The sequence below is a fragment of the Calypte anna genome, chromosome 1 (genome assembly GCF_003957555.1).
Source record: "Calypte anna isolate BGI_N300 chromosome 1, bCalAnn1_v1.p, whole genome shotgun sequence".
NCBI lineage: Eukaryota > Metazoa > Chordata > Aves > Apodiformes > Trochilidae > Calypte > Calypte anna.
The window spans coordinates 244,846-256,550 of record NC_044244.1 but is presented as its reverse complement, the minus strand read 5'-3'; the positions used below and the strand labels follow the sequence as shown (position 1 = coordinate 256,550).

Below are 11,705 nucleotides of genomic sequence, written 5' to 3'. Positions count from 1 at the left end.
TAAATATTGAAAGACAGCAATAAAGCCTCCCTGGAGCTTTCTCTTCTCCAGGCTGAACAATCCCAAATCTCTCAGCCTGAGAGAACAGAGCTGTTCCAGCCTTATGCTCTTTTTTGTGACTTGCAGCTCCATGTTTACCCTGTACTGAGACAAATCCTCACAGCATGAATTTGGGCAGCCCAGCTGATGTCCTGCAAGCCTAGGAAGAAACCTGTTGGATATTCACTCCTTTTTTTTCTTGAAGAAGTGCTGGGAATGGACTTCAAAAGCATCAAACCTGTCTCACCATGGTTATGTCCTTTCACTGCTGGGAGGGATTCCACATCAAGGCTTGAGGATGGACCCTGCAATACAGAATCAAGCAGTGGGTTACACACTGCACAAGAAATGAGTGTAACTGCCCCTAAACTTTACAGCTAACGAATAAAAAAACAAGTTATGAGTTATATAAATATATATATTTTATTACAAAAACCTTATGAGTCAGATCTATGCACAAACAGGTCGAGGTGTGCCATGCCTAAGAACCTGTGAAGTTATCTCCTAATTCTGCCAGGATTCTGAGATTTTCTGCAGGTTTCCCTTTATTAATACAACACTGAGATGGGGGAAAGGGAGGGGAAGGAAAACCCGAACCTCAGCTCGGTACCAGAAACCTGAAAAATGAATTCAATGAACAATATCCAAGCTACCCCCAGCTCCAGGCTCACCGCACCCCAACCCTGCTGGCAGGACACCCCGCGAAGCACAGCCAAGGACCTTTCCTAACACTGCCTGAATAAAACCGAAGCTGTGGAGCCTTTTCCTCACACCCTCTCGCCACCATTTCCCCACAACTTTCCCTCAGCCCGCCTGACGGACACCTCATCCCGACACAACGCGTTGCACCGAAGCTCACCGGAGCCTCCGCGCTGCCTTGGCGGCGTGCTCCGATCACTAAACCGGGCTGGGGATCCCGGTACTGATCCCGATCCCGGTTCTGATCCCAATCCCGGTACCGATCCCGATCTCAACCTTTCCCCAACCCCAGCCCGCCCCCCCCTTTCCCCGACGCCCGCGTTGCCATGGTAACACCCGCCCCACGCATGCGCAGTGAGGGGCGGCGCCGCCGCTGCCAACGGCCGCCTGAGGAAAAAGGGCGGGAAAAGCGGCGCTGAGGGGAGAGGCTGCCCCGCAGCCTTCCCGCAACGCGTGGAGAGCTGTGAGGGGGAGAAGGGGGGGAAAGAAGTTGTGTTTGTCAGAGGCTGTGGGAAAGAGCGGCGTTTGGTAGGCTCTTAAGTTAATTTTCACAAAAATAGGCGAAAAAAAGCCGGTGGTTGGGAGGTGTTAGGCTTCTGCTGCCTGGCACCTTCACCCTCTGCTGCTGCGCTGTGGAAATGGTGAGGAGGGTGTCTGGGGTTCACCAGCTGGCCCAGTGGTCTTCACCTCAGAAATATCTGAAAAAAAAACAACAACCCAACCCTTTGCTTTTGCCTCCTCTGACAGCCGCGGTTTCGCCGTTTTCAAGAAACCAGTGTCCTTCACCTCAGAAATACCTGAAAAAAAAAACCCTCAGCCCTTGCTTTTGCCTCCTCCGACAGCCGCGGTTTTGCTGTTTTCAAGAAATCCCCATAGAGTGGTTAAAATTAAGCCAAAATCTGAGACCCAAGGGAAGAGGTGGAGGGCTCAGAGGAAGCAAGGAGCTTGAAAGTTCTTATTTCAGTGCCTTTTATAGAGGTGGCATTTGTTTCAGAGCTGTAATGCTGTTTTTCCAAAGCTTTGGAGAGAGGATGGGGGGCAGGGGTCTGTATCCCTCAGCACCAACCTTTCACTTGCCAAGTGCATGATCTTAAAAATCTAATTTTTAAAAATTTTGATTTAATTTTTTTTATTAAGAATCAAAAAGCACAAGTGAAAAATAATCAGCAGCATCTCCATCACCTCACAGGGAAACAAAACCCCTCATAATTGCTAAACCAAATAAGTCTGCCTAGATCATAGCTTTATTTTGATCTCAAATATTAGACACTTACCTCCATCAGCTTTCTGATATGTAAGCACTTTATATTTTAAAGCTCTTCTTTTGACATAAAAGCTGGGAGGAAGTGTGGACCAACTCGAAGGCAGGAGGGCTCTGCAGGGGGACCTGGACAGACTGGAGAGTTGGGCTGATCCCAACGGGATGAGGTTCAACATTCCAAGTGCCGGGTCCTGCACTTTGGCCACAACAACCCCATGGGGAGCTCCAGGCTGGGCACAGAGTGGCAGAAAGGGACCTGGGAGTCTGGATTGCCAGGAAGCTGAACATGAGCCAGCAGTGTGCCCAGGTGGCCAAGAAGGCCAATGGCATCCTGGGCTGTATCAGAAACAGCGTCACCAGCAGGTCCAGGGAGGTGATTCTTCCCCTGTACTCAGCACTGGTTAGGCCACACCTCGAGTACTGTGTCCAGTTCTGGGCCCCTCAGTTTAAGAAGGATGTAGAGGTCCTGGAACAGGTCCAAAGGAGGGCAACCAGGCTGGTGAAGGGACTCGAGCACAGGCCCTATGAGGAGAGGCTGAGAGAGCTGGGGCTGTTCAGCCTGAAGAAGAGGAGGCTCAGGGGAGACCTCATTGCTGTCTACAACTACCTGAAAGGAGGCTGTAGCAAGGTGGGAACTGGACTCTTTTCACAGACGACCTTCAACAAGACAAGAGGACACAGTCTTAAGTTGTGCCAGGGGAGGTTTAGGTTAGATATTAGAAAGAATTTCTTCACGGAGAGGGTGATCAGGCTATGGAATGGACTGCCCGGTGAGGTGGTAGATTCTCCGTCCCTGGAGACATTTAAAAAAAGACTGGATGTGGCACTCAGTGCCATGGTCTAGCAACTGCTCCGGTGGGTCAAGGGTTGGACTAGATGATCTCTGAGGTCCCTTCCAACCCAGCTAATTCTATGATTCTATGATTCTATGAAAAGGCTGGAGGTTTTTTTTTAATTTTAGTGACATTTCCTAAGGAAACAGGTCTTGCACTGTCACACAATTTTGGGAGCTGGAGGCTATAAAATAAGTTTCAGATATGAGAAAAGTTCATCACTTTAATACAACAGTAAGTACTGGAGACCAGCATGTAATTCCTCTTTTGAAAAAAGCACTTCTAGGAGTAGAGATGCCTGTATTATAAAATTTTCTTTTTAGATATGAGAGTCTTTGCTGGTATGAAGTTTGTACATATTACATCCTGCTATGTACAGACATTTAAATAAATTTGGAAGGGACTGTAGGTAGGGGATTGTAAATCTGACCCATAAAAAAAATATATAAATAAAAATCCACCCATTTTCCCTGCTCTTCCTGGGAACTACAGATTTTATTGGCTTTATTACAAAAACAAATTCCCATCTCACAGAATAATAATGATTAACAAGCACTCACTTGCTGCCCTGGTTCCCATGAAGTGATGCAGTGGTGAGAAGGGATGCAGGCTCTGTAAAGAAGTTTTTTTACTTCTGATAGAAAAGTGAACAGATTTAGCTAAGGAGAAACAAATACTGAAGGGGGACAGGGCAACCCTAATGGCAGAAATGATTGCAGGGCAGTATTTCAGCACAAAAATAGAAGAGGATACAGAGAATGAGCCAGAGCAGTGACTGAGTAAAATGCAGTTTAATAAAGAGTGATCAGAAGAACAACCAGAAATGAGAACAAAAGAAATGAGAACAACAAAGACCCCAATAAAACATGAAGAGGAGTAAAAGTGTCAGTGAAAGAAGGGAAGAGGGTGGAAACATTTGAAGGAAAATCATTATCACTGCATGTAGATTAAATATCAAAAGACACTGTCTCCCACAGCATCCTCCTGAAGAAGCTGTCAGCCCATGGATCAGCCAGGAGCACCCTGTGCTGGGTCAGGAACTGCTGGAACAGGCCCAGAGAGTGGTGCTGAACGGGGCTGCATCAAAATGGCGGCTGTGGTGTCCCCCAGGGATCAGTGTTGGGCCCAGTGCTGTTCAATATCTTTAGTGATGATTTAGATGAGGGGATTGAGTCCATCATCAGCAGATTCACAGATGACCCCAAGCTGGGGGGAGTGTGGATCAGCTGGAAGGCAGGAGGGCTCTGCAGAGGGACCTGGACAGACTGGAGAGTTGGGCTGATCCCAGTGGGATGAAGTTCAACATTCCAAGGGCCGGGTCCTGCACTTTGGCCACAACAACCCCATGGGGAGCTCCAGGCTGGGCACAGAGTGGCAGAAAGGGACCTGGGAGCCTGGATTGCCAGGAAGCTGAAGAGGAGCCAGCAGTGTGCCCAGGTGGCCAAGAAGGCCAATGGCATCCTGGGCTGGCTCAGGAACAGCGTGGCCAGCAGGTCCAGGGAAGGGATTCTGCCCCTGTGCTCAGCTCTGGGGAGGCCACAGCTTGAGTCCTGTGTCCAGTTCTGGGCCCCTCAGCTCAGGAAGGAGATTGAGGTGCTGGAGCAGGTCCAAAGGAGGCAACTGGGCTGGGGAAGGGACTGGAGCACAGATCCTCTGAGGAGAGGCTGAGGGAGCTGGGGGTGTTGAGGCTGGAGAAGAGGAGGCTCAGGGGAGACCTCATCACTCTCTGCAACTCCCTGAAAGGAGGTTGGAGCCAGGGGGGGGTTGGTCTCTTTTCTCAGGCAACTCTCAGCAAGACAAGAGGGCACAAAAGGTCTCAAGTTGTGCCAGGGGAGGTTTAGGTTGGAGATTAGGAAGAATTTCTTTCTGGAGAGGGTGATCAGGCATTGGAATGGGCTGCCCAGGGAAGTAGTGGATTCTCCGTGTCTGGAGATCTTTCCAAAGAGCCTGGATGTGGCACTGAGTGCCATGGGCTGGGAACTGCAGTGGGAGTGGATCAAGGGTTGGACTTGATGAGCTCTGAGGTCCCTTCCAACCCAGCCCATTCTATGATTCTAAGAAAGGTGAGTGACAGGAGTGAGTGCAACAGCAAAATGTACCCAGTGGTGGCCCAAACCAGGACAGTGGCTGAGCATGGGTGTTGGCAGAGAGTGAGAAAGCTGAGGAGGATGTTCTGAAAGGTAAGTTTGAAGCACAGTTTGGAAATCATTAGACCTGTTTGCCTTGAGAAAGGGATTGAATTAAGGGAAAACACCATTTTATCTTTCTAAAGCAACGTGTCTGAGTGCCTGGCCAGCTGACTGCTGTTATACCATGCAGATCTCTCTCAATCCAGTGGAAAAAAACCTTTTCTGTTGAAATCTGGAGGTGTTACACATTTTCCAGAACAAGATAAGAAAGACATTGAGAAGAAAACATCCACCTCAGATTCTTTTACTTCCTATGTTTAGGGTTTTTCTCCCTCTAGAAAATGCCATCCATTTTTGCATCCTTTTGCCACGAGTTGCATCCAGGAGAATGTGCTATTCAGAGGGAACTGCTTTCTGATCAGTGGGGGTTATCAAGCTAATGAGGCTAATGAGCAGGTTATCTCTCTTCTCCTCAAATTAAATGATGGGGCAGCTTTGTATTTAGCAGTGAAGGAAAGAGGGATACTCTTACCCTGTCTCATAGCCCAAGCCTCTTCGGGCAGTGTAGAAAACGAACTCTGAAGAGGTTCCCTTGCCACAGGGCCACAGTTTTGGGTTGTTCTGGGCAGATCTGTGGTTTCAGGCTTTGTTTTCAGTGGCTCAGTTTACTAAAGCAGCTCCCATGCTGCTTGTTTCTCTCCCTTTCCTCTCTCTAGCAAGCCATGGGCAACCTCCTTTCATTTTCAGATGAAAACAGCCCTGCCAGAAGAAGGTTTGCTGCTGAGGAAAATCTCAGGAATCCTGTTACCCAAAATGCCAGTGAAAAAAAGGACAAGAACCAGGAGAAGACTGGGAGAAGCTTGGCTCAAGAAGGAGGTCTGCAGATTTTTTCCTAAGTAAAACCCCTTTGAGTGAGTCTTAGGGTGTGGATAGTGAAAGAAATAACAAGAAAAAGAATTATTTTTACTGTGTTTAAGGAAAAATTATTTTGTAATTTTTATTAACAAGCCACATGACATATGAGAAGCAATCAGAATCACACTCTTTATCTCCTCTTAGCAAAACCAACTGCCATGGGACCACATCATACTCACTATTCAGGCTGAAAGTCTGAAATAATAAATAGATAAAGGAGGTAAAAATCAGCTTGTGGACTCAACTGTTACATTTGGTAAAGATGCTTGGACCTGGCTACAAAACAAATTACAGTTTACACATGCAAAACTTCTGATAAATAATTAAGGGAAGTTTCTGCAAACTAAGAGTATAATAAACCTGGTGTCAAAGTCACTGCTGTAGTTACAATTGGATGAATGAAAAGTGCTTGAGCTTTGGCAGCTGTCGTGGCAGGACATCTTAATACCATTATTTTTAGGATAAAATGAGTATTTTTGAGGCCTTTTATCCTTAGCTGAAATTTGCATGGAATTACCAGTGTGCAAGTTGCTTATAGAGGACTGAGAAACTATGTGCCTTCTGTCCTTAGGGAACAAGGCTAAAACCAGCAGAATCTGGGCTGAGATACTGAAGAAAATTACTTCCCAACAGCAAAACCTTCAGCAGCCACCTGGAGGCTGAAATAAAAGAAGCTCTGTATCTAGAATTTAAAACAGAAGCTGAGAAACAGGAGGTTTCCTGGAACCCACAGTCATGTCTGGAGCAAGATAACAGATGTGGTTCCTTCAGCTGAAGAGAAACCACCCAAAATGAAACTTCCTTTCTATACATCAAAATTATTACTCTGTAAGTGCTGCCTCCTAGCTCTTCTGATTTTATGTTTTTTTTTTTTTCTTTTTTTTTTTGCTTTTTAAGGAGGAAAAATCCACTCACTGTGAAGCAAAGAGGTTTTAAACAGCTACTGTGTGCAGTTTGAGAAGAGCAATAGCAGGATGGAGGCTTTCCTGGAACTGCTGAAGAAGCAGCAGCTGAGAACTCCCAAAGTTGGGGTAAGGGAGTTTTCTAGAGAAGCCTCAGCTAACACAATGTTCAAACACCTTGCAGGGAAGGCTTTAAAGCATCATGTTCTTTGAATTCCCTGCATCTGGAAGTGCAATAAACTTATTAAAATCCAGGGTCCCTCTGTTCCTGCCAAACTGGCATTTCAGCCCCACAGCTGCTCTGCAGAGAGTCTGTGTGAGGCCAGCAATTCTTATCAGCCTGAACAGAACCCCCCATTTTCCAGCTTTCCAGAAGAAAAACCTCCCTAAAATGGCACATCTCACCAGAAGTGCAGTCCTTGTGACAAAGAGGTGGTGCCACACAAATGCTGAAGTCAAAGGTTGCACCTTGCCCTGGTGACTTCTTTACACAGGGGCTCAGGGTTTCTGTAGAGGTCTGACTCTAAAAAGCAAAGCTTTTGGTGGTGGAATTAAATAGTATTTAAAGACAAGAGTTCATCCCATTCTCTACCACACAAACATTCTGCTTTTACCTCAGGAAAAACAGAAGCCTCTGACAAGCCATGGAAACCTTGCATGAAGCACAACTTAAATATCAAATGGAGAAAATACACATTGCCTGCACACTGGTTATTTTTTTTTTTTCAACATAAATATTGTGGGAAAGAGACACCTGGAGGGGGGCAAAGTGTTTTGAGCCAAATACCAAAGGCTTTCCCATATTTCTGATTTTTTAATCATCTTTAATCATCAAGGTTGGAAAAGACCAAGTCCAACCATCAGCCCATGTCCCCAAGTGCCACATCCCTGTGTCCTTTGAACCCCTCCAGGGATGGGGACTCCACCACTGCCCTGGGCAGCCAGTTCCAATGCCTGACCACTCCTTCCATAAAGAAATTGTTCCTAATATCCAACCTAAATAATTAATTCCTTTTTCCCTTGAAGAAACACCTTCATGACCTTAGTTTATTAAAAGGATCTGGACACATTGACAGGACTTCCTTTACATTCACATCTAGTTGCTGGGTAATTAAACTGTTTTAAAAAATCACTCTAAAAGAGAACACCAGAGGGATCACAAAGCAAGGGGTAAAATATGGTTAACCAGAAAAAAAAACAAATCAAAAACCACTCCAGATTTTTTACCATGTGCAGGAAGGAAAAAAGGAAACAACCCCAACTGGAGAGGTGTCCCTTGTGTCAGGGTATGTGGCAGCATGCAGAGGAACAGCAACATTCCCAGGGCTGGAGGAGTAAATTGCACATTAGGTAGGAAAATAAATTAAATTATCTCAGAGAAAATCCTGGACTTTACTGCTGGTCCTGGGCTCTGGAGCCAGGTACACACTGACAGCAGCACGGACACTAAAATACTTAACAGACCTCCACGTGTCTGCCACCTTTAGCTGGGGTTTGTTAATTGATTTGTGTTTCTGTCATCTTTAGGTTCTTTACCACCAGGAGGCTCTAGGGAACGCAGAGGAACACCAGGTGCTATGTTTTTATATTTTATATATTTTAGAATCTAAAATTCAGATGCTGAAGTGAGCTCTCCAAGTTCTGGGATCCCTAGAGACAGCACCATGCTTCCATGAAGAAAAGAAACAAAACCAAAAAGCCACTCCAGATTTTTTACCACGTGCAGGAAGGAGAAAAGGAACCAACCCCAACTGGAGAAGTGTCCCTTGTGTCAGGGTATGTGGCAGCATGCAGAGGAACAGCAACATTCCCAGGGCTGGAGGAGTAAATTGCACATTAGGTAGGAAAATAAATTAAATTATCTCAGAGAAAATCCTGGACTTTACTGCTGGTCCTGGGCTCTGGAGCCAGGTACACACTGACAGCAGCACGGACACTAAAATACTTAACAGACCTCCACGTGTCTGCCACCTTTAGCTGGGGTTTGTTAATTGATTTGTGTTTCTGTCATCTTTAGTTTCTTTACCACCAGGAGGCTCTAGGGGACACAGAGGAACACCAGGTGCTGTATTTTTATATTTTATATATTTTAGAATCTAAAATACAGATGCTGAAGTGAGCTCTCCAAGTTCTGGGATCCCAAGAGACAGCACCATGCTTCCATGAAGAAAAGAAACAAAAGCCACTCCAGATCTTTTACCATGAGCAGGAAGGAGAAAGGAACCAACCCCAACTGGAGAGGTGTCCCTTGTGTCAGGGTATGTGGCAGCATGCAGAGGAACAGCAGAATTCCCAGGGCTGGAGGAGTAAATTGCACATTAAGTAGGAAAATAAGAAGTTAATTTTCACAGAGAAAATCCTGGACTTTACTGCTGGTCCTGGGCTCTGGAGCCAGGTACACACTGACAGCAGCACTGACACTAAAATACTTAACAGACCTCCACGTGTCTGCCACCTTTAGCTGGGGTTTGTTAATTGATTTGTGCTTCTGTCATCTTCAGTTTCTTTACTAAAGAGGCTCTAGGAGATGCAGAGGAACACCAGGTGCTGTATTTTAGAACAAGAGCTGAAATTCAGATGCTGAAGTGAGCTCTCCAAGTTCTGGGATCCCGAGAGACAGCACCATGCTTCCATGAAGAAAAGAAACAAAAACCACTCCAGATTTTTTACCACGTGCAGGAAGGAAAAAAGGAAACAACCCCAACTGGAGAGGTGTCCCTTGTGTCAAGGTATGTGGCAGCATGCAGAGGAACAGCAACATTCCCAGGGCTGGAGGAGTAAATTGCACATTAGGTAGGAAAATAAGTTAAATTAATTATCACAGAGAAAATCCTGGACTTTACTGCTGGTCCTGGGCTCTGGAGCCAGGTACACACTGACAGCAGCACTGACACTAAAATACTTAACAGACCTCCATGTGTCTGCCACCTTTAGCTGGGGTTTGTTAATTGATTTGTGTTTCTGTCATCTTTAGGTTCTTTGCCACCAGGAGGCTCTAGGAGATGCAGAGGAACACCAGGTGCTGTATTTTTATATTTTATATATTTTAGAATCTAAAATACAGATGCTGAAGTGAGCTCTCCAAGTTCTGGGATCCCTAGAGACAGCACCATGCTTCCATGAAGAAAAAAACAAAAGCCACTCCAGATCTTTTACCATGAGCAGGAAGGAGAAAGGAACCAACCCCAACTGGAGAGGTGTCCCTTGTGTCAGGGTATGTGGCAGCATGCAGAGGAACAGCAACATTCCCAGGGCTGGAGGAGTAAATTGCACATTAGGTAGGAAAATAAGTTAAATTTTCTCAGAGAAAATCCTGGGCTTTACTGCTGGTCCTGGGCTCTGGAGCCAGGTACACACTGACAGCAGCACTGACACTAAAATACTTAACAGACCTCCATGTGTCTGCCACCTTTAGCTGGGGTTTGTTAATTGATTTGTGCTTCTGTCATCTTCAGTTTCTTTACTAAAGAGGCTCTAGGGAACGCAGAGGAACACCAGGTGCTATGTTTTTATATTTTATATATTTTAGAATCTAAAATTCAGATGCTGAAGTGAGCTCTCCAAGTTCTGGGATCCCTAGAGACAGCACCATGCTTCCATGAAGAAAAGAAACAAAAGCCACTCCAGATCTTTTACCATGAGCAGGAAGGAGAAAGGAACCAACCCCAACTGGAGAGGTGTCCCTTGTGTCAGGGTATGTGGCAGCATGCAGAGGAACAGCAGAATTCCCAGGGCTGGAGGAGTAAATTGCACATTAGGCAGGAAAATATTAAATTATCACAGAGAAAATCCTGGACTTTACTGCTGGTCCTGGGCTCTGGAGCCAGGTACACACTGACAGCAGCACTGACACTAAAATACTTAACAGACCTCCATGTGTCTGCCACCTTTAGCTGGGGTTTGTTAATTGATTTTTGTTTCTGTCATCTTTAGTTTCTTTACCACCAGGAGGCTCTAGGGGACACAGAGGAACACCAGGTGCTGTATTTTTATATTTTATATATTTTAGAATCTAAAATACAGATGCTGAAGTGAGCTCTCCAAGTTCTGGGATCCCTAGAGACAGCACCATGCTTCCATGAAGAAAAGAAACAAAAGCCACTCCAGATCTTTTACCATGAGCAGGAAGGAGAAAGGAACCAACCCCAACTGGAGAGGTGTCCCTTGTGTCAGGGTATGTGGCAGCATGCAGAGGAACAGCAACATTCCCAGGGCTGGAGGAGTAAATTGCACATTAGGTAGGAAAATAAGAAGTTAATTATCACAGAGAAAATCCTGGACTCTACTGCTGGTCCTGGGCTCTGGAGCCAGGTACACACTGACAGCAGCACTGACACTAAAATACTTAACAGACCTCCACGTGTCTGCCACCTTTAGCTGGGGTTTGTTAATTGATTTGTGTTTCTGTCATCTTTAGGTTCTTTACCACCAGGAGGCTCTAGGGCATGCAGAGTAAGAACACCCGAGCCCCAAATCACCTTCCTCAGCTTTGTAGCACCTTGAATTCTTTTTTCTTTGAGGTGGGAGCGGGGAAGATGTTGCTCTCACTGGTGGTGCAGCAGCTCCTCCCAGCGAATGGACTGGGAAAACACTTCCCGCTCCAGCCAGAGCTCGTAGGAATAATGGAAATCCTCCGGGAGCTCCAGGCGCTGCCCCAGCACACTCTGCAGGCAGTTGTCCACGGGGGCAAACTCCCAGTCCTGAGGTTTGTCGTACCTCCGGCTGTTGAAAGCTTCGATGTTGGCTCTTAGGGTGCATTCTTCAGCTTGGAAATCCCAAGGTCTGGCATCAATATCTACATGGAAGAAGAAACAAGACCAAAGAGTTGTAGAAAAAAGAAAAAATTAAAAATAAACCCACAACAAAACGCTGAGAAGGAAAAGAAACAGTGAAGGTTTTTACAGCAATCACATGTCTGACTTGCCCA

The 11,705-nt window shown here is 45.9% G+C and overlaps 1 protein-coding gene across 1 annotated transcript in view; it reads right to left on the bottom strand.

Moving 5' to 3' along the window:
* Window positions 1-10,947: 10,947 nt before the first annotated feature.
* The window catches only part of LOC115598703 (striatin-interacting protein 2-like), a 34,298-nt gene continuing 33,540 nt past the window's right edge, over window positions 10,948-11,705 (bottom strand). Inside the window, exon 19 of the mRNA XM_030455696.1 lies at window positions 10,948-11,573. Coding sequence (XP_030311556.1) covers window positions 11,323-11,573 — 251 coding nt within the window. The 3' untranslated portion in view covers window positions 10,948-11,322. The remainder of the gene's footprint in view (window positions 11,574-11,705) is intronic.